Source organism: Sporothrix schenckii (genome assembly GCF_000961545.1).
Source record: "Sporothrix schenckii 1099-18 chromosome Unknown Cont47, whole genome shotgun sequence".
Lineage (NCBI taxonomy): Eukaryota > Fungi > Ascomycota > Sordariomycetes > Ophiostomatales > Ophiostomataceae > Sporothrix > Sporothrix schenckii.
This window is the reverse complement of record NW_015971148.1, coordinates 2,357,002-2,378,774: the sequence shown is the minus strand read 5'-3', so window position 1 is coordinate 2,378,774 and position 21,773 is coordinate 2,357,002. Positions and strand designations below refer to the sequence as shown.

At 52.0% G+C, this 21,773-nt stretch overlaps 7 protein-coding genes across 7 annotated transcripts; 2 read left to right on the top strand and 5 right to left on the bottom strand.

Moving 5' to 3' along the window:
* Positions 1-274: 274 nt before the first annotated feature.
* On the bottom strand, positions 275-1,646 carry SPSK_03373 (phosphopantothenate-cysteine ligase; the record flags this gene model as incomplete). Its single annotated transcript, XM_016730211.1, has 5 exons — positions 275-650; positions 709-830; positions 896-1,181; positions 1,267-1,397; positions 1,464-1,646. 5 exons carry the CDS (start codon positions 1,644-1,646, stop codon positions 275-277), a joined length of 1,098 nt encoding a protein of 365 aa, XP_016585333.1.
* A 1,313-nt stretch (positions 1,647-2,959) lies between these two features.
* Positions 2,960-3,970, bottom strand: SPSK_03492 (phosphoadenosine phosphosulfate reductase; the record flags this gene model as incomplete). Its single annotated transcript, XM_016730330.1, has 1 exon — positions 2,960-3,970. The coding sequence occupies one exon, from the start codon at positions 3,968-3,970 to the stop codon at positions 2,960-2,962; it is 1,011 nt and encodes a 336-aa protein (XP_016585332.1).
* Positions 3,971-5,355: 1,385 nt separating this feature from the next.
* Positions 5,356-6,282, bottom strand: SPSK_03539 (uncharacterized protein; the record flags this gene model as incomplete). The annotated part of the gene is made up of 1 exon (XM_016730377.1): positions 5,356-6,282. One exon carries the CDS (start codon positions 6,280-6,282, stop codon positions 5,356-5,358), a length of 927 nt encoding a protein of 308 aa, XP_016585331.1.
* Positions 6,283-9,980: 3,698 nt separating this feature from the next.
* Positions 9,981-10,460, top strand: SPSK_03686 (uncharacterized protein; the record flags this gene model as incomplete). The annotated part of the gene is made up of 1 exon (XM_016730521.1): positions 9,981-10,460. One exon carries the CDS (start codon positions 9,981-9,983, stop codon positions 10,458-10,460), a length of 480 nt encoding a protein of 159 aa, XP_016585330.1.
* A 372-nt stretch (positions 10,461-10,832) lies between these two features.
* On the top strand, positions 10,833-12,215 carry SPSK_03368 (uncharacterized protein; the record flags this gene model as incomplete). The annotated part of the gene is made up of 1 exon (XM_016730206.1): positions 10,833-12,215. One exon carries the CDS (start codon positions 10,833-10,835, stop codon positions 12,213-12,215), a length of 1,383 nt encoding a protein of 460 aa, XP_016585329.1.
* Positions 12,216-12,585: 370 nt separating this feature from the next.
* Positions 12,586-15,568, bottom strand: SPSK_03016 (uncharacterized protein; the record flags this gene model as incomplete). Its single annotated transcript, XM_016729861.1, has 3 exons — positions 12,586-15,254; positions 15,285-15,392; positions 15,532-15,568. The coding sequence occupies 3 exons, from the start codon at positions 15,566-15,568 to the stop codon at positions 12,586-12,588; spliced, it is 2,814 nt and encodes a 937-aa protein (XP_016585328.1).
* A 4,159-nt stretch (positions 15,569-19,727) lies between these two features.
* Positions 19,728-21,147, bottom strand: SPSK_03350 (uncharacterized protein; the record flags this gene model as incomplete). Its single annotated transcript, XM_016730188.1, has 4 exons — positions 19,728-19,892; positions 20,044-20,481; positions 20,555-20,645; positions 20,765-21,147. 4 exons carry the CDS (start codon positions 21,145-21,147, stop codon positions 19,728-19,730), a joined length of 1,077 nt encoding a protein of 358 aa, XP_016585327.1.
* Between the last annotated feature and the right edge of the window lie 626 nt (positions 21,148-21,773).

The window sequence follows — 21,773 nt, the reverse complement described above, 5'->3', positions numbered from 1 at the left end:
AGGCTTATACATGCATGTTGACTCAACTGGTCTACGATGCCCCATGGCGATCTTTTTTCTTGTTCAATAGCGAGTTTTGCCTACCTTTGTTGCGTTTTTCTTGTCTTTCCTTCTTTTGCTCTGTGTTTTCAATCTTTGCTAAGATTGGTACGGAACACAACATTCTCACTCAAAAGAGGTGGTTTTGGGTTTCTACAGATAGTTCGTACCCGTGGGTTTTTATTTAATGTATACTCCAAACAAGTCAGCGACTTTCGGGCTCATAGAGCCGCGTCTACTGCGCCGCCGTGCGGCCTTTGTTGTGCCGTATATGCTCCTCATGGAGGCGGATGACACGCGGGACAATCAATGTCTCGATCTCGGCATTGGCCGCCACCTCGGCCTCCGACAAGCGCACCCAATCCACGTGTTGTGGGGTCACAAAGACTACTTCTTGTTTGCGGGTGTTCAGGATGTTACCAATTACAAGGTGGTGCTGGTAGCGTTCGAGGGCGCCCTTGGCCTTTCCGATTAACAGCTCGGGGTCTGTCTCGAGCTTAAAGGAGATCATCATGCTCTCGGGAGACCAGTTGTCGACCAAGCTCTTTAAAAACTTGGGCACTGGATCCAGGTCAATTACCAGACTCTTGCTACGAGGCACCTTGGGGGATCTAAGTTGTGTCAGCGCGCAATCTGCAAACGAGACGAGAAAGGTACGCCAAAACTCACGAGTCGAAGTTGTCGAATGTCTCTTCGTCCTCATCTACGGCGAAGCTGCCTAGCGGCTTGCCTCCTGACTTGTCCGTATTGATATCGGTGCTCTGAATTTTGTGCTCCGCCATACGGTCAGGCTGGAAGCTGTTAGTCACAGGCCACAAGAGCGAAAGCGAAACAACCTGGAAAGGAAAACACGAACTGGGAGGAAAAAGTCCGATACAGCAGCTGCTAGATATAGCAACCCATTGGGGCCGAGACGGTGCATGATGCGACTAATCGCCCGCAGCTCATACATGTAATCGGTTATGGTCACAAAAGACAGTGCCAAAAGACGGTCTTTGGCAGCACGGTACCGGCGCCAAACACCCAACATGGAGTCAGCGTCCTCGTCGCGAGACCGAACGCCATGGCCGTTCTCATCTTCTGTCAAGAAATCCAAGAAGCTGTGGGTAGCATGCGAGTAGTGGCGGCTATAAGGCTGCAAACTATAGCCGGAGTGGCAGTTAGTAACTGTGACAAAAAAAACGCAGCATGAAGACCTTTCCCCGTCACCTTCCCTGCTTCACATACCTGAATTGCCGATGCAAGAAGATTACGGCATAATCGGCCTTGTCGTCCAAAAAGTACTCGGCGCTTGTTGATCCGCGTGTACCGGCGGAGAAATTGTCAATGAAGCGGACCGTCTGCTTCTCTAGAGGGACCTATTTTGTAGTTCGGCCGTTAGGACGCTGCTGATTTCAAGAGCCAGCCACTACAAAAGCTCTTACAGTTGTGCCCCCGGAGGTCACGAGGACGATACGACGGTTTGCCTTTGCGTGCCTATCAACAAAGGCCTCAACCATTGCTATATGCTGCTCCAGATCCTTGGGCGGCGGGTTGGTGCTAAAGTAGCGGTCCTCATCTGACTGGGCAGGGCCGGTGGCCGTGGTGGCGGGATTGGATGCAGCCATGTTTGATTTGTTCGAAAGAAATGGAGGCGGAAAGGATCCGACCAAGAGATCAGACCAAAAACAGCAAGGAATGTCTTCTGCAGGATGACACATGTGTCTTAGGTCAGCCAGAGGTGTCAACGGCAGACGAGGTGAACAGAAAAAGCGGGCTTAGCAAGTGAGGCAGGAGAATCAAGTGGTTTTTGTGAAACTACGTCACCTTATATATGCAGCTATAGTTAACAAGGAGAGACACAATTGGCCAGAAGTGGACAGGTGAGAACGTAGAAAGGCGATGCGGTGCTTAGAGCAGCCTCCGGACGACGATACGCATCGTAGATGAACTGCTATCAAGGGTAAGTATCAACTTGTCGTCCCAACGACTCGATGGCGTAGTCTTTAATTCTGCCACGGGGATTTTGTCTCGCGCGTTGCCGTGTCGTCGGTCGGCTAGCCCGGCAGAGTCACAACAGAGCCGATGGAGAGGGCCGAGGCTGTGGCGTCGTTGGCGCGGGGAGTCACGTGATGTGGGCGGGTAAGCTGTTGAATATGGATCACAGGAAAACGAAACGGCATGCGACAGACACTTCGATGTCCTCGAAATGTGTCTATAAAAGCGGGTTAGAATTTTAATCGGAATCATCCGAGACAATACTTCGTTGGGGATACTGTGATCCCCCTCCCTACGAACTTAAAATCTAGCACCTTCAGTTTGACCACAACAAGCTGGTCCAGCGGTCCTTTCCAACAGCTGGAATAATACACTGGGAGGCAACTGCACACACAGCTAATACTACGAGAAAAGGATGAGACTCTGTAACTGCATTACTTCCTTAACATCGCCCTTACAGGAGCCAACAGAGACACCTAAAATTTCGTAACTACAACTTGCTAGCACACTTCTTTACGGACGGATACAAGGAAGGGGCTTTGGGATCACGTGAACTGAACTGCGGGGACGCAGACCTGAAAAGGTACCCAACAGATGACGTTGGAGATGCCAGGTCTCCTTTCGACCTATAAACACATTGTGCACGATTTACAAGACGGCCGGCAGACACAATCATAAAAGAGTGTTACTTGTATGTATTGTTTCCAAGTGCATCATTAAGGTCTTGTTATCCCCCAAGTGCACGTACACTGTAACAATCCGAAGCACAAACGAAAGACGCGAACACGTCATGACTCTCAAAAAAACGACGAAAAAACAAACCCAAATGATCGCTATCCCAAACAGTCCTGTCCACCGGTTTCCCAAAACGCCGTGTAAGTATGCAGTCCCTCTAGAATTCAAGTCCTCCCGCCTTTGGTTGGTCCTACTGAAGTGACCTATTTTATGCGATCGCAGTGAGCTTCTTCGCTAGAGCGCCGACATTGGCAGCCGGTTCAGTTGCAGCTTTCCCCGCGAGGAATTGTGCATACTGAGACTGCTTGTTGTGGATGCCGCACTCAGTCTTGCTGCGACCCTTCCACCGACCAGCACGCTCGTCCTCACCCTCGCCGACCGGGCTGGTCGAGTGCCAGTCGCCGATGGACTTGTATCCGCGATCTAGGAGAACATTGTACGGAACGTTGTGCTCGCGCACGTACGCCTGGACCTGGCCAAACGACCAGTTGGCGAGCGGGTTTATCTTGTAGATGCCCCGCTCGTCGTCTATCTCGATAATGTCGAGGTCACCGCGCTGGCCACCTTGTGACCGACGGCGGCCCGTTAGCACGGCAACCACTTCAAGGTTGTCGTAGGCGCGCTCCTGCGGCTCCACCTTTGCGAGGTAGTCGTACATCTCTTCGGAGATCTCATACAGGCGGCCGTACGTAGCTTCGAACTCGGCGGGCGTCTCAAAGCCATCAGGCTTGAAGCTGTGAATTTTGATGCCAGGGTATCGTGCCTGCACACGCGCGACGAGGTCGTATGTCTCGTTAAAGTGGTACAGCGTGTCGAGGAAGATGAGATCCACGCTGTGCTTGTTGACGGGCTCGGCATCCTTGGGCACGCCCTCCTGCTCCAGCTTCGCCAGAAGGTCGATCGTTACGAGGCCCGTGAGGCCGAAGGCGGTTGTCTGATAGAGGTTGGGGAAGAATATCTTGGCGAAGCGCAGAATGTCCATGGGCTCCATGTTCTCTAGCTGTTTGTTGAGGTGTCTCAGGTGCTCGGGTGTCAAGGACACACGCGGCAGCCGTGCCGTCGATGCGGATGCGGACGGCGGTGCGGACCCATAGCCGGACTCCAGAGACATGGCATCGTCGGCCTGTTTGGACGCCTTAGTAGGCTCGAGCCGCGGCGAATTGTCCATCGACACGCCCGTTGATGCTTCAGTTGATACGATGGGAGCCTCCATGGCCATTGTGATTGATGACTGTCTTGGCTGTCTGTGAAGGATTTTGTGCAGTGCACAAAAGGTGTCGAAAGCTGCAGGTACGAGTGTATCTCGGGTGTAAAATGTTGTTGACGTGTCTTGGATGTTGGATGAAAGGGAAGAGAGAGGAGCACAATTAAAAGGATGATGCGAAGAGATAGGCGGCGAAAGATTAGTCCACAATCACGCAATAGCGTAAGGGTAAAGGCGAGAAGCGATCGAAGGGCGTCACTAGGGGATGTTGTTTAAGAAAGACGTCTATGAAGAGGCGTGATGTTGGCTAGTATCATGGACGGAAAGGAGAGGGGAGGGAAAAGATATAACAAGAGACGACCTGATGATTCTTTTAAAGCCCGTAGCCTTTTCGACTGGATTTCTAAGGCGAATGCCCGAGAAGACTTTTGATTTCTTGGGCATTTTGTTTTGGCTCTTCAACTTTGCGTCAACGGGACCGACAGCCGGCCTCGACTCTCCACGCCCCTAAATGGTTCGGTGCGGCAAGTGTCAATATAAACCGGCATCCTTCCGCCCTCAAATTGCTCCCCCGGTTTCAATTGTTCTTATTTTTGCTTGCACCTCGCTATTCATTACGTTTTCCTTGCAGCAATCCAAACAACCCTATCCACACGCCGCATCCATGAAGCCTCTCACCCCGCGCCGCCCACGAGTTGACGGTTTTTAATTGTCAAGGCTTTTGCCGGTGATGCCAGAGCCCAGCCAAAGGGAATCAAGCATCGGAGGAGGCGTCGGCGAGGGCGTGGACAGTGAGCCGTGTTCTGGACACTGTGTATGTAAAGAAATGACACAGAAACATACAGTGCCGTTAACCGCGCCATGTCGTAGCTGATGTCGACATCCGACGGCAGGGCGAGGAAACCAATTGCGCCATCGGGCGGAACGCCGCAAATTGTGGGCGGACTTGTAAAAGCTTTCGATCACGACATCCACGCTAGTCTGTTTTGGAACTTACATAAGAGAATATGTGGGGTGGCCCAGCAAGCAGATGTTGGGCACCTATGGGCTGGAAGGCTTTGCACGGGATGGATTACGAACCCGACTTAGAAAGAAGATCCATCATCTAGTACGATCGAGAATGCAGTATCCTTCCAAAAGCCAACATGTCGACGATAAAGTAATAGTGCAAACGCATCACACATCTTAGATCACGTGTAATATCACACGCGACCAAGAAAGGAAAGAACCCTTTCCCGCATGCCTTTTCCATAAACGCCCTAGTTTGATCGGCGCTAGTCAGTCTGGCTGTCAATACTTTAGCTGACCTAAATATCTCACGTTACCAAATGTTGTACGACATGTTTTCTATTAACTACTTCAAAATAGGAAAAGGGACGACGACCAAAGACTACCCTGTGCTAAAGCCCTGATCTTGCCATGTCCTGTCGAACCTTCCACATGGCTTCTTTTTCTGGACGGAAGCGTAACCGCTGGCTGGCAATCTGAAAGTCCACCCACTCGGCCCGTAGATCCTCGTGGTCCTCCTGCGCACCAGGGCCCATGGCAGCTGTCGAATCGGCGAATGCGGCAAAGAAAAAGACGGTCTTGATGGTATTTGGAGTGGCAGCCTGCAAATCAGGGTACTGGATAACACCAACGAGTTCACTATTGAACAAACCGCACGTCAATTTGGGATCGACAACCGTTGCCACGACCGGCACCGTCTCAACTGCTGAGCCATCGACAAGAGCGAAGTCTTGACCCTCTGCGGCCAGCGTCCTCCCGTGTTTCTCGGACTGCACAGAGCCGTCCCCGTCAACCTCAAGCGGCCCTTTCTCTGGCAATGTGGGTGTGTAAGATTGGATGGGTGTAGAAGAAGCAGTTGAAGCAGTTGACATAATTGATGTGCTATACGCCGTGGACACAGACGATACCGACGCTGCGGAATGTGTTGTTCGGTGAGTTGCAGCAAAATTTCTCCTCCGGGTTGCATCGACAGCGGAGTCGTTAATGACATTGGGTTGTGTAGTTGAGCGCGTTCGGATTTTGAGAGGCAGTAAGTTGGCTCGCACCCCGGTCTCTTCGTATGTTTCACGCAGAGCCGCCGACTGGAGATCCTCACCAATGTTCTTCCTGCCTTTTGGTAGCTGCCAGATCCCAAGCCGTCTGTTGAAAATAATCAGAACTTTCGACGCGCGCGGATCTACACATACAGTGCCGCTTGATACGGTACATCGTTCCGATGGTATGAAAGTCATGTTGTCGTCGATGTAGTCCATGTCAAGTGTGTGGTCGCTGTAGCCGTCTCTTTTTTGGCTTTTGTGGGGTGCCGTTGGATAACCCATATTGAAAACCGGGTCCATAGGTCATCAATACGGCGGACGAGGACGGGCGCGCTCTAGTAGAAAGGGAAGAGGGCGAGCCGCGAGCCACGAGAGAGATTGTCGGATAGCCTCTGTGTTTATAAGTAAAAGGACGGGAAACCGGTGAAAAGGGTCCTCGGTAGGAAAGGGTGTGCGTGGTAGGATCAAGGGGGGTTCGAGTGTAAAAGCCTGTCTGCATTTACAATTGAGACACTCGCAGCACAGGTAGCAAAACAAGAGCGATGCCAGGACCCATAAGACTAGGCGGTTGACGGGAGTAGCCGGTAGCACTTCCGCCTAAAGAACGGGGAGGGAGAAAGATCAGCCCGAGCTCTTCGTACCGTTTTCGATCACCTACGGCTCGTATACAAGGAAGCAAATCAATGCACAGCATCCACGGCTCCCCTGCACGACAAATACAAGGATGACATACAGGCAGGCAAGCAAACAAAAGCAATAACGACTTCGCTAGGGACACAAATTCAGGGCTCGACACCGGGGGATAGACTTGGCAAATAGAGAAAGAGGAAGACGGAATCCAGAAGGGATCGTTGGATCACGAGGCCGTACCGATGTCGTGTGCAGCAGGAACCCTGGACTCTGATTATTGGGTCGTTGACGCTTCCGATGTTACCCACCCCAGAACATGTCCCTGCTTGGTTGCTGCAACTGCCCAAATAATTACGACGTAATACTGGACTTGTACGGTGTCAAATTGAACGTTAGTGACCATTGAGCGGTTGGGAGGATGGGCAGAGGATCGCAAACCGGTGAGAGCAGATATGGTCGGTGAGAGGATATATAGAAAGTCAAAGTGAATTGGAAGGCTCACGTACCAATGGCGATTTCGGGTGTCGTACATCGTACGGAGTGCTTGGATGGTTGTTGCAGGAGATGCCACTTCCTTGAAAGTACTTCGTACTTTCAGGGCGAGAAACACATTTGGCCGAACCCAGAGCCCGTCCCTGGTTATCATCTTCGCACTTGTACCAAGGTTTTGTCAGCATTACCAAAAGATGTGTGAGTGTACTACTGTCAAGGTATAAAGGCTAACGGCTCGGAGAGTGGGGACGGAAACGACGATGTCAATCGTAAATCGTATCTTTCTCTAGCCATAATCCTCCTGTGCTTTAAATACCCGGTCATGTTTGTTTAGTGTAAGAAATTCCAGCTACCCTCATATACCCTCTCGGCTTTGCTCTAAATTTCGGTATCGTACAGCTGTTTGCGGCGGTCGTCACTCTGCAGAGTCGTCCCAATGCCCGGCTGAGGTTTCCAGGGAGGGTGCTCAAGTTTACGTTTGATTCACGTATGCTTGCCCCCCCGTTTCTGCGGCCCGACGAGAGGACTCTAATGATACTTCATCCGGGTAGCAACCCGATTGAAGTAGGTTTAGAGACAGTCATTTATAGATGCCGTCAAACTTGCATGAAGCGTAGGGGGACATCAACCATTGTCGGTTGTTCTGGTGCTTAGGGAGAGCTTTTGTGACGGCTTTTGTGGCAAGACACAGGTCGCCAATCAGCATTTGGAACCCATCGCTGCCCAGGGCGGTCAGAAAAAAAAACGTCACAAGATCATGGGGATAATAATGTAACAGTAATGCGTTCGCTCTGTGGGCATTGGACTGCACATAGATTGCTGGATAACGAAACCTATCCAAACAAGCCTTACTTCTGTTAAGTAGATCCGCATCACAAATTGGGAGTAGATTGACCTGGAAGAAACAGATATTCCACAGACCTCCCCGCTGCTCGAGACATATCCGGCATTGTAATATGGAAGGCTTATTGTTGTTTTGCATAATGTTGTACGACCAGTTGAAATTCAAAGCGAGGTGCCGTAGCCGAGATGGGAGGATCGACTGTTCTATGCAAGGGGTTGTAAGCGTACCGAAATTTGGCGTCTTTCAGTTCCGCGGTGGAGAAAACACGACGGACACGTACTTCATACGTCAGTTTTCTTTTCTTTTCCGGTGTTCACGTTGGTTGCTGATGATTTGCAGGATAGGTGCATGGACATGCTTTGTTCTCTTTGATGCACTCTCCGCAGTTACTGTTTGTGATCTTCACTTGAAGGTCAGGGAAAGAAGGTCGTGGCAAGATATTGTCATTCTATGCAACAGTCGAACGTGGATGCTTGTCAGCCCTCCCTTCCGAAACGAAAGCATACCTAGCTTATTGGATTTTGGATTGGCCGACCAACTTCCGATCTTAGCAAATGGAGTGATATTCCATGCGTGCTTGTGGCTTACTGTCTCTCGTAGCCTTGAGGGTCAGCCTAGACCAATTTGTCGTTTCCAGATCGACTTGTCGGCCGCGTGGTGCAATCTCCACTCCTGGGGCAGCATGATCTGCCTATATGATACAACACAAAGCACAGAGCACCAGATGCATTGGGCTGAATCCAACCTGGCCTGTTTGACACGCCTGGCGATTCTAGTCCAGCCATCTGTGGAAATAAAATAAGGAAGCTCGAGACTCCGCTGCGATGAGGAACATGGTCGGGAATGCATTCTGTCATGAGACCTATCCTTGCAGGTGTACATTGCTTCCTCCCTATTTCGTGCGAAGCCCAGACATTGTTCTAAGAAAACTTATTAGTGACACCTTATTTGCGCAAGGGTGAGAGCGGGAGGATCGACAACGAAACACTCAAGCCAGGTCAACAGAGAAGAACATGCCCGTTCGAAGAGGGCTGGCGGACAAACCCTCCAAAGTGCTAAACCCAGAATATAAATGCTAGAGCGTTTCGGTATGGTAACAAACAGAGACTATCTGCCAGCGGTGTGTGACATATGTCAATGGTCTGATCTCGCGGCTGGGTGGCGTGCGGCGCACGGATTTAGATGTTAACATGGTGTTTCTGCCGATAGTGTGAAACCTCTTACCTTGCGGCAGGCAGGAGGGTTTCTACATGCAGAAGGTGGTGTGAACCCCTTCAGACATGTGCCTAAGGCTCCTTCCGTGGAGCACACCGATACGGGCACCTGCCGATCTTTGGACAAACGACGGCATGCCGAAAATATCGCTAGGCGTCAATTTGACGCAAGCGAAGACCCTCAATTCAACCACAGACCGAGCGCGTGCTTGTTATCATGTCGGCAATACCAAACCCCCGACATCGAACAAATGGTGGCTTTTGCTGGTTATGCAACATATTAGCTCCGTTGTCAAGAACCCCGCCAGGCCCAAGCACTACGTCATACATGCTGACAGCGAATGTCGTGTTAACGAAAACAGAAACGCGTGATAAACAAGATACAGAAATTGGCTGTACGCATTTTGGTTTCTCCTGGCCACGTCCCTTTTCCCTCTATCTGGCTCTACGGAGTATATAGTACAACGTTGTGTCCTCACGTTAACCACGATTGTAGCCACATGGGCCCTCACTGTTCAATGACTGGCTGAGTGCGGTGCTTGGCCTCTCGGTTTAGCCAGAACGGTCTGGGCGGCGAGGCACCGACACGTTTCGCCCCACACTTTGGGCACTTCTTAGAAAGTGCCCGATTTCGGGTTGTATTTTTCAAACCTCGTTCACGTCTTGCCCTGTTTCCCACAGCCTCCAAAGTCTTCACCGAGCGTTCACGCCCTCGATTTCGGTGTGTGCTCCGTCAAGGCGCATCTCCTCGGCCCCTCGAAGCACCCCCATGCCAAGCAAGCTCGGACCGAAATTGAGCCATGGACCAGCGGCCGCCATCCAATAACGGCCTCCCCGTGCACCGGGTTCAGTTTTCCCCTACACAGCACAGAAACCCCGGCCCGGGTAGACACTGGATCCGCCGGAGATTGCCACGGTGGCTGCGCAGCAGTCGACGGCTGATAGACGGGGTGGTAGTCACGGAAGAACGAGGTATGCCTCCGACCGACCTTACGCGCCGACAGGCCTCGAGGGCTTTTGCGACCGTTTTTCGGCGCGGAGGAGTACTGCAGCCCTTTCGCCTCATTGGGCAAGACTTACGTAACCTTCGTTCCCGTTATGTCTCGGACTGGACAGTATTCAACCAGCTGGTCTTTGCCAGCGCGGTATACGTCTTTTTCACAAATATCCTCCCCGGCATCACCTTCGCCAGCGACCTTGACGTCCTCACCGGCCAGTCGTGGGGCACCATCGAGGTGGTCTTTAGCACCGGTCTCTGTGGCCTCATATTTTCGCTGTAATAACTGCCTGCTCTACCATCTTTGACTCTTCCTCGGTGCTGATATTTGATATTTTGATTCTTGTCTCGCAGCTGTACTGACAAATGCCATTAATGAGCAGTTTCTCAGCACAGCCTCTCACGATTCTAGGCGTCACTGGCCCGTTCTCTGTCTTGGCCGAGAACATATATTCTTTGTGTATCCACTCTTTCCGAGTAAGTTCAAGGTCAGCGACTGCTGTTAGCTTCGCCCCCCCCCCCCCCCTTCCTTTCTGTGTGTGGCCATGTCATTAAAGGAAGCCAGATTGATTTCCTCCAATTCATGGCGTGGTCCCTGATACATTCGGCATGGATGCACTACCTACTCGCCATATTGAACGCACACGACTACACCATGCGCTATGTCACTCATTTCAGCGCGGACATATTTTCTCTGCTGAACAGTGTCATCTATTTTCAAAAGGCTGTCCTTGAATTGCAGCGCAACCAGCGTGCTGTCTCCATGGCCAGCTTTCTGTATTCCATTATTGGCGCTGCCGGCACATGTCTCCTGGCTGTTTTTCTTTCCACGGCCGACAAGCATTGGGCTCCTCTCTTTGGCCGTATTCCACGCATGCTTCTGACTGAGTATGCTGCGGCACTCTCGATCATATTCTTCATCGGTGTCCCACATATCGGAGACCTAGCTGCACTCGATCAGCAGCGTTTGTCGGTGCAGACCGAACTTCGGCCCACTAGCCTCGACCGTACTGTCTTTCTCGTCCGGTTCTGGGAATTGCCGGCGCGCTGGGCTTTGGCCGCAATGCTGCCAGGCGCAATTATCACTGTCTTGTTCTTTTTTGACCATGAGATCAGTAGCATTATTTGTACACTCAAGAGATACGGGGTGCAAAAGCCTGGTGGTTTTGCCTGGGACATTGTCCTTCTCGGTACTACTACTGCAATTTGCGGTATTCTCGGCATCCCACCTGCAAACGGGCTTCTGCCTCAGGCGCCCCTTCACTCGGAATCCTTGATACATACCGTTTTTGAGCAGGATGACGCTGCGGTTGGCACTTCTTCCATCAATGAAAATGCTGGACAGAACAGGAGCGAAATTACATCCTCCACCGGATCCACAGAACGTGTCTTTACTCGCGTGTATGAACAGCGGTACTCGGCGTTCCTTCAAGCTGCTCTTATTTTGGCCTTCACGTCGCCTCCACTACAACGACTACTCGGGCTTACACCGACGTCCGTCCTCGCCGGCCTGTTTTTGTTCATGGGTTACCAGTCGCTGTCTGTGAATCCTATCCTCGCCCGGGTTGCGTCTTTATTAACCCCGCCCTCCGAGACGGACACGCTGACGCAGTACAACTTGCCTAATAATGTCCACTGGGCGGCCATCCATTTCTATACCGTCACACAAATCGTCGTAACCGCGGCTGTATTTGGTGTCACACTCACTGTAGCCGCACCCATATTCCCAGTCCTCATCATTGTCCTTGTCCCTCTACGATTGATGCTCATGAACAGGATCTGGAGCAAGGAGACGCTCCGTTGGGTGGATGGCTGGGCGTGTCGTGAAGGAAAGCCCGAAGACGAATCATCCCTGGAACAAGGAGATGACGGTGGAGAGAGTGGCAGTCGGATAACAGCAACTCTTCCATCACCAGATGAGAAATGCGGTTCTCGGAAAGACAACATAGGAGAAGCACTCTTCTCAAGTGACCAAGCTGTCTCCTCTGGGATAAGTAGCAACCTTCCTGGAACCTGTGCAGAAGACAAGTTGAAGTAGCCAGGTGCATGCGGTTTTAAAACTTTGGATAGGGTATTCTTGATAGGTACCGGGGGGCTGTGTTAAAAAAAACAAATACGTATCACAGAATTTTCCTTACCACGTAAGACTTCTATCATATCATATTACATCTAATATCAGCCATTGTTCGTACAACTGCCAGCTGTGACGTATCTAGTATCTATGTTTACAGCCAAATACAAAAAGCATCTCAAAAACACCAAAGACTAGTATTGATTATAAGGAAACAAAGAGGAAAACGCCAAATATACCCCGGAACCAAAATATAGAGTACTCCAATGCGCGACGCACACCCCAAAATCGTTTCCCCAGCGAAAAGTTCATGATACAATCATTTCGACATTTCGTGTCATGATTCATAAAGATGGTTGATACCGATGGCCTTCTGTGATCGGCCACTTGGTCGGTTGGTGAGCTCCGTATACCGCCGAACTCGCCGGATACCCAGTCGACGGTCATCACCGGATGTGCCAGTGGCAAATATCCAGCGCGACCGCGCGGTGGGCAGCGACTTCACCCCGAGCTGGTCTAGCAAGGTTATTTTGTTGTGGGCGTTCTTAAATGAGGGCTCCTGCATCAGGTCATCATTTGCACAGAAGCTAAGGATCTCAGCTATGCAGGTGACGCTGTGCGGCAGGCGGAAGTTTCTGCGGCCAGGAAGCATAGTGAGAAGACAGATAAAGTTAAGCACAAGCAAAGCGAGGCAAATGGCAAACAAAGCCATGTTCGGCACCATGCGCACTTCCCCTGTCGATATGGTCAGTGCCATGAAGACACCGCCAACAAGGGCAGGAATGAATGCGGAAGCGGTCGTCATCAAGGAGAAAGTCGCAACTCTCCAGTGGCCATTTCTTGCGGCGTGCCAGCTGGCCTGGAGTGAAAAACATGCAACGTAGTCGGCCAGAATGGATGCAGAGGGTTGAGAACCTCCGGCATTCGCCGACAACTCCGCCCAAGGCTGCAGGATTCTTACTGTAATATCGATGGATGCCAAGAGAAGGAACAGGGCTTGGCCAAGAAGGGCAGGGAAGAAGCTGTACAAGAAATTAGCGGCAGAAAACGCACCAGATGTCGGTTCGTGTTCAACAAGCGGCGGAAACCCCCGCTTGATGTATGTCGACGGCAGGAAGGACACGGTCATGAGGGCTAATAACAGAGCAAAAGCGGCTATCGCCAGAGCGAACAGAGGGCCATCTCGTAAACACCACGGCAAATAACGGTTACGGACGCCATCCGAGTGCGGAGAGAGCACCAATGCCTCCAAATCGATTCCATCTAACGCAGCGGCATTGGCACGGGTGCGGAGCTTTTCGTTCCATGATCGGGGAGACTTCTTTGTCGCCGGAGGCTCTGCCATGCTATGGCTACGGGCGTCGAGCCAGGCGTCGTCCAAGAGATCGGTGCCAATTCCATGCCAGATGCCATTCGTACGACCGTCCCTCCAAGCCCAGTAGCCGATCTTGTCGATGGCGCGGTGGCGAAGAACGCGGCGCAGGTCATCGCGGGTGGCCAGTAACTCGCTGCCTTTGTAATCCGTCATGGTGTTGCTGTTCGAAGCAAGAGTTATAAAGTCGGCAATTGAACGAGGGTCCCAAATGAGGCCCGTGGAATGGATGTGCCAGTCGATCAGAATGGTTATAACGGCGGCGGTGAGGCACACGTAAAAAACAACCAGCGTCCAGGCGATACCTTGCACAGTTGCCCATCTCCAATCTCCGCCAGCAGAGACGACCGAGAAGAGCGAGCCCTGTAAAGGAACGGAAATGTTGGTCAACCAAAGGGTAAGAAGAGGGAGGCGGGTTCGCCATGGCACAGTGTTTGAGACTTGGGGCCAGAGGAACAAGCCAGGATAGAGGTTATCGAAAATGGCACCATTGCGGCGTTCTGGGTGAGGGTTCTCGAGTGCCTGCATGCGGGAAAACGGATGGATGCGGATGATTGTCGAGGAGAGATGAAGAGCGTAGAGAAGGATAACAACAGACAGTAGTTGAGGCAAGACCCGAAATATGAAGAATTGTCCACCGTAGTTGTTGCCAGAGTATCTGGTCAGGCCACTGTGCAAGTTGGAGTACATGGAAGAGAAAATGAGTCCGGCAGTCATGACGAGACATTGCAGGATAAAAAAACTCAGCGAAGCAGGTTGCAGTGCGGCGGGTTTGAAATTCGGCGCCGGAAAGACCAACTGCGTCTGTGGCGAGAAACTTTTCAAATCTAGGTAGGCCCAGGAATCTTTGAGATGGTCCGCGGGAAGAGAAACACGAGGCGGCTGCATAGCCGGGTGAACCAACGTAGAGATGGAGGAAGTTGTGCTGACGCGGGGTTCATGACTTTTACTGAAGTCTGCCGGCTGGGGTTGGTTGTCTCGTGCCCCGTGTGTGCCATCACAACGGGTAGAGAAGCGGTGATCCAGGTTGTGTTGGACAGGCGAGAGAGGTGCCGGAAGTTTAATGGACGCAGTGCCAATATTTGCTGCACCTCGAGTCAGAGACCGCGGCCGGTAGTAGCCAAGGCCATCGTCGGGAATATGGCGGAACGGAAAGCTGCTATGCTTGTTGCCGCTCGTATCGTCGGCGATGGCGTCCGTCGGCGACGAGCTGTGGCCGGTCAAGACATCGAGGGCATAGAGTATGTAAGGTGTGTCATCGACGCCAGGCGTGACGTTGGAAGCCTCACGGGCCACCGCATCTTTGAATTGCTGACCCGGGTCGACGAAAGCTGGGAAGGCAGCAATCGAGGCCGTACCCAGAGCCGGACCGCCCATGCAATCCGGTGGAACAGTAGTTGGTCCAAAGCGAGATGTCCGTTGTGCTGTGCCAGGTCCTACTGCCACATGCCTCGAAAGCGTGCCATGACGGGGAAGCGGGGGCCCGAAGAGTCGGTCTGGACCGTAAAGATCCTCGGAAGAGGAAAATGCGCCCGAGGCTGCTGCAGTGGTACCTGACGGGGGCGATGGTGCGTGAGGAACGATTGTTTGCAACGTGGCCGGTTCTTCAGACGATACAGCTGCTGCATTGGCCTCTGTAGTCCGAAAGCTAAGGTCAGAAGCACTATCATAGGTGTTTCCGGTAAGCGGTAACTGGGTTGTCTGAAGTGGCGGAGTCTCTGGTGAGAGTGGCCAAGCGTCCTGCGAGCCATAGAATCTGCGTTCTGGTCGGTCTATAAATATGGTGAAACCAATGTTAGCTTGTGCCTTATTCGTGAAAATAAGTGAATACCGTAATGGGAACCGAGCACTCCGTAAAGAGTACTCCCCGTACGAATAGCCACGTACAAAAAAAGATAAAAAAAAACGTACAGTCTTGGTCTGCCATGCTGCGGCCGGAATTCTCCATAGTCATCCTCTGATCGCCGTCGCCACCCACCAAAACTATTGCCAGCTACACTTTCGGTGCCCGAGTAGCCGATAACACGAGTCTGTGCAGGGCTGTACGTGGCAGAAATTGACGTCCGCAGCTCAAGATTGTCGAATTTCCAAGATAGCTATAGCAAGGTCGCCAGTCGAGGTGCCTATGTTGGGTATCTTGGCGCAGTTGCGGAGGATGTCTGAATCGGTGGACGGTAAACTCGCGGGGTGCGTTTCTTTTTCTTTCTTTGTGGTGGGAGTAGGGTCGTCGTGATTGGTGCTAGTGAGCATGCCGGTCGACAAATGAGACAAGCAATCAACATGAAATCTGAAAGTGAAGATAAAAGAAAAGTCGAATGCAATATGCAAGTCGGGAAGCGGCCGCATGGAGGGCGGCCGCACCGCAGAAATAGCAAGCGGCATTCCAGAGGCGAGGCTGGCCACCGTTCGTGACGACGCCTCGATTGGGCGATGCGGTGGTTGGTTTCGCGCGACACTGCACTCAATTTTGCAATGTCGAAACGAGGCTGTCACCAGCCTCCTCACGGACAGGAGTCAATAGCACTAAAACTACGCCCCTGACAATACGCTAATAGGTCGTCACGGCCACTAGGCCCAGGGGTGACACTTGGTCCGCGCTAGAAGTTAGCTAGAAATCCAGTGTAGATACAAAGTATGAGCTCAGTTTACCTCGTATATCCACGTACCGATACTTATAAGCACACAACGACTGAGTGGCTGGAAGGCTCACTCTTAGTGCCGCCTGCCCCACACTATCTGCCAGCCCCAAACTCCCCCTAGCCTTTCGAACTTCAAGGTACGATGTCACCCTTCTGCCTGCCCACCGCACCAAAAGCCGATCGCAAGCAGCCTTCCACAATTGAGCCTTGCTCAATGATTTTCCCGAAAGTCACCTCAGCAGTCGAATACTCCTTCACATGTTTACCGCACGGTACAACATACAGAAGTACTTCCGTCGGCCATACCTTAATACCAGCCACAAACCACCAACAACCTGGTCCATATTTATTCGCCGGGCCATACGATGTAGCTCTGTCATACCCCCCCCTGCTCAGCCTGCGACTTGTATGATCTCTCATTGCACCGCGTAACACCCCATACTGAGCCTCTTCAAAGTACTCCGCAGCGGTCATAGAAACTGTCAGTTCGTTGTAAGGAAAAAAGACAATAGATTATATGGCTACATTGTTAGCTTAGTCTCAACTGTATTCGTGCCGTTTGCTGTTCGAGAACGGTAGCACGCGTAGCACTTTGTTTTCTCTTCTTTCAATGAAAATCATCGTCGCCGGTATTCCCAAGAAAGTGTAGGAAGTCCCAAAATTACTCGAGCTTTTTGGAGAGACGACATTAGAGCGTCTCACACACCACTCAAGACCCAGCAATTCGTGTCCAGACAGACCATAGCTCCGTTCGAGAGTTCTTGCCTCATACGACGGACCTAGCCACGCTCTTGCCTGTTCCGGCATTAGAAACCTTGCCATCTCACTCGTACCTTCTGGCACCCCACAGAGCCCACGCGCGGTCAAAAGAAACGAAAAGAAAAGAAAACTGCAACGTACGAGAAATTATTTTTATTTCACTGCTCGCCAAGTTTCTCCCGACTATACCTCGGCAGCCAGAATTCCCACAGCACAAAAATTCGTCTTTAAGCGCCTCTCCCGCATTGTCAATGCCCGCCCACACATGGTGACAACGGACAGTACGTTCCCACACTTTAATGGCTGTTTTCTTCCACGTCTTTACTAACAGAAGGTCCTCCCATTCTCCCCTGCTCCAGGCTATTGCACTGCACCAGACTCGCCTGATTTGTACTTGGCGGGCAAGAGGCAGTAGAGACGAGGCCTTCGGTCTGCAAGCTCTGCAAATGCATGGTTCGGTATCTGACACGGTGCCTCGCAAGCAGCCATCATCCTAGGACCCAGAGTAGCTTGGATCAACAACTGCGTGACTACAAAAATAAACGGGGAGTCGGCTTGAACTCTCTGGTACGGCAACCGGACTGTCGACTATCAGCCGTGGCACATACGCTTGGCGGCGTATATCGGGTATACGCCAACCAGTTCCATGACCATGTCAGAGAACAAAATACACATTCAGCGCCTCCGACCTCGGCGTCTACTATATCCGACCCCGATCCTTTTTATCCAGGGCAGGCTCGATACCAGCAATGTGAGTTGCAGCCGCACAACAAAGCCAAGCCGAACGGCAATTTACAAGCCCCCACTGTTCCTCGCTTCTCTGTAGTTCCCTATTCTGACTGGGTATAAATGTTAGGTGTGGCTGACGAAGCCCGATGGTCGCCAGGGTTGGGCCTCAGCCTTCCTATTTATGGGTTACGAGGTCGTCCTGTTCGATTTCCCGTCCCATGGGCGGTCAAGAAGCTCCGTCACATGCGAGAGCGTTGCCTTGGACGTGGACCACATTGAAGCAGAAGTCACTGCGAGTGCAAAAAGCACACTGGGAACCCGGCCATCGGCAACGTGCCATGACAGGTGGCCAGGCACCAGGCTTTGTGGTGACCCTATATTCTCGGACTACTCGATGTCCCTCGACATAGTAATGGCAGATCATTCTCTGCTGCAGACACTTTCTCAAACTACTGTCGTGTCTGTTCTCAAGTCGCTCAAGGTCGCAGCTACCATCCTCATTGGGCAAGGCAGTGGTGCTACTGCGGCCTAGCTTGCCGCCGACCACGTTCCAGGGCTCGTTGCGGGTGTCATTGCCATTGAGCCAGATGGACCGCCTTTTGTGAGTGCAAGCCTTTACGGGCCCAAAGGACCACAACTCCACAATCTGGAGGCCTTTCCATGGCCAAGCAACCGTCAGTATGGAAATGCAGACGTTCCCCTGACATTTGAACCCCCATTACCCCCATGCGTTTCCGAAGGCAATGTATGGGGCAGCAACAACAGCGGTGCAACGGCCCAGTCGTTCGACCTAGCCCATCAAAGAGGTCGGGGCGAGAGCTACCTACTAGATGAGGCCTCACCAACTTCGGGCATATACAACCCGTTCAACGAGCCTGCAACAGTTCCTATTCGAAAGTTTCTTAACCTCTCCAGATTTCCCCACGCTGTAGTGACAGCGGAAGCCAGTTCCACGCATGACTGGGCCACAGTTGATTTCTTGATAAAGGCAGGTGTCCGTGTTCAGTGGCTCGAGCTCGCAAAGTTTGGAACACACGATAATGGCCACATCTGCTTCTTGGAAACCAATAGTAATACAATCGCCAACTTTCTGTCTGCGTGGATCCAGAAGTCAATTCCGTGTTCTTGGCCACCCACGGTGGCTTTACAGGAGGGAACCCAACCGTCCCGTCATAATTGGTCTTCCAGTTCTCACTCTCTGGAAGCTGAAAGCGACTCAGAAGTCGCCAACCATGCACATCGGCCATACAATGCAAACACTCGCGACGAGGATAGGACATTGGCTTCAAAACAAGAAGATCGTCTGTCCCTGATAACATCGTTCAAGGAGTTGAATCGAAAGTATCAAGATTCCATCCGCCGCACCATGGCAACCCAGAAAAGTGTGCACACAGTCACAATTTCCAACCAAGACATTGAATTAGCAATGCAACAACCCCAACCGCAAAAGGACCGCAGCCCCCATACACGGCCTTGCACAAGCGATCCTCTGCCCCCCGATCAGCTCGATACTTTGACATCGACCCAGGACGTGCCACCATTTTCGGTACTTTGTGCCCATAGCCATCTCAACCTCGACCAGACGCAATTCAATCAGTCCTATTTTGACAACGTGAAAGTCGCCCAAAGATATCTTGGACCTGTCCATCCTAAACAAGTCTACGGTGGTATGGGCAGTCTATCGGGTACCAGTATGTTCGGGACGCACGGCGCGGGAGGCTACCCAGACTGCTCCTTAGAAAACCCTGTAACAATGCTCTATTCACACCAATCTATCCCAATCCAGAGCTGTGAGCCACATGCTGATTATTGCACGGACCAAGGCTTCCCAAATCACCCTATTCCAGCTCTCGATATGCAGTTATCATTTGCAGCAGGTGCAAGAAGCACCGGTGAACCGTACAATGGTCAGCACCATAGGCAGCCAAACGGCCGGTATTCGTCAGGTTCGCTTCACAGTACGCAGGCAGTGATGTTTTCTCACGGGTTAGGCTTCACGCCAAACTCTGTGGGTAGCTTCCCCCCGGCGGAGACAATGCCAATACCATCCGAGCCATAGAACGGGGGGTGGAGTGCATCGTTGAATACGGCTTGTGAAGCGGCGTTTGCGCAGATGCATGCCCCGACCGGCGTGGCATCGAAAAGCTACACTAGTCACATTCTACATATGGCCGGCGAACGTAAAGGATCGTCCTCATATGGCAGTGACCAGAGCCTGACTAAGGTACGCCAGCAAACAGCAGAAGGAACTGCCCATCCAGAAAGGGCCCGAAGCAACCTAAAGTCACCTACAAACCAATTGCTTCGGTTCAGGGGCAGAGGGCCAGGAGCCGTGTTTGGCGGGGTGAGAGAGGGTGAAGAGAGATGTGCGCCCAGTGGTGCAAAGCGCAAACGCGATGACAGCACGACACCATACGGCACCGCAGTACTTCGGCGAGCGGTCTGAGACTTGCTTTCGCTGGGGAACATGGGATTGTGGAGGGTGAGCCAGGCTGAAGAGGGGAACCGTGCAATTATAGAGAGAGCGGCTGTGCTTGAAGTTGAGCTTGATGGGGCTGGGTGGTGGAATTTGATATTTGACCACGTGTGGCAGGATAAAATGGCGAAGGAGACCTTTCTTTGCCGTACCATTGTCCAGTAATTGATCCGATACGGAGTAAATACGGAGTAGATATGCGATAAATGTCCTCTTGCTTTGAGCAATATTAGCGTGGGCGAGGCTTTTCGAATATCCCTACACCATAATACCTTGCAGCATAAACACTGTAAAAAACTCCAAACATACCTTACCTGCATTACAAAGAAACCTGAGCCATGGCAGCTAATTGCACTTCGCTAGCGTACGAGACTTCTGAGAGCGGGATCCTATTGCGCCGTATTACGGGATTCTGTTGATTACTGCAGGGCAATATTAAAAATTCCTGTTCTACGATGGAGACAGAGTGACGGCCGGCCATCCTCGCACGACATCTCTGCAACCAAACTCGTTCCTCTACCTTCCCAAATATAACACATACATTAAGCCTCCGGTGGCTGGTGCGCGGTCAACGAACCACCATTGAGGCCACACCCAGCAAGCGACCATGCTGTCGACCGTTCTACCAAGTACTTGGAGCAACATGGGCCTGGGCGTTGCGGCGAGTTTCGCAATGTTTGGCCTCAGCGGCATCCTATTTCCTCGACACGCGGCAGAGTCAGCGTTCGGTATTGTTTCGGAGCCAGAGCCGGCCGCCGGCGTCCCCAGCAAGAGTGCGGCGGTGCTCTTGCCACCACTAATTGGGGTCCGAGACCTGGCAATTGCGGCGACACTGGTGATGCTGTACCATCGGCGGCTGAGCTGGGAGATGGGCTTTGTGGTTGTGTTGCGGACCGTTTTCTGTGCGGCTGACACGGTGCTCATCGCAAAACAAAAGAGCATGCGCGAGTACGTTTACCTCCTGTGCCCATTCCTGCTCTCGTCGGCTACCTTGTTCATTTAACTGACTCACCGGCGAACTATAGGGGTCTGCTTGCCAGTAGCGGCCTGATCGCTTGGCTTGTCATCGGTTTTGGGCTTATGTCGACGTCGAGCGCCCCGTTATAAAATGGATGCGTCGACAGATCAGCTCCGACTTCTTTTTCTTCGGCCCCCTCCCACAGAAGCATAACACGTTAGCAAGTAGATCGTTTCATTAGGGTCCTTCTTCAGGGCTATTGTGCTGAGATGTCGCTGTTCCTCCGTTGCTGGCACAAAGGCCCTGTGGGCGTCGTTGAGAGCATGTTGTGGAGAGATGACGTCACATGCTGTGTCCGGTTGTACCAGCCGATTCGCGTACGCTCTTTGGATCAAGAAAGTCGGCCATTGGCAAATTCAGCTAGATGTATGTTGTACTTTCGTGCCCAATGACATGCACGTATTAATACAGTAAATGCTCTGTATCGTACTTTTGTGTTTGGGTGTCTGAAATGCAATCAGCTTTGTAGGGCAGGCTTTGTGTGGGGTCAAGAGGCACCCTGCAGCATGTAATCAATGGGCACCGGTGGCTG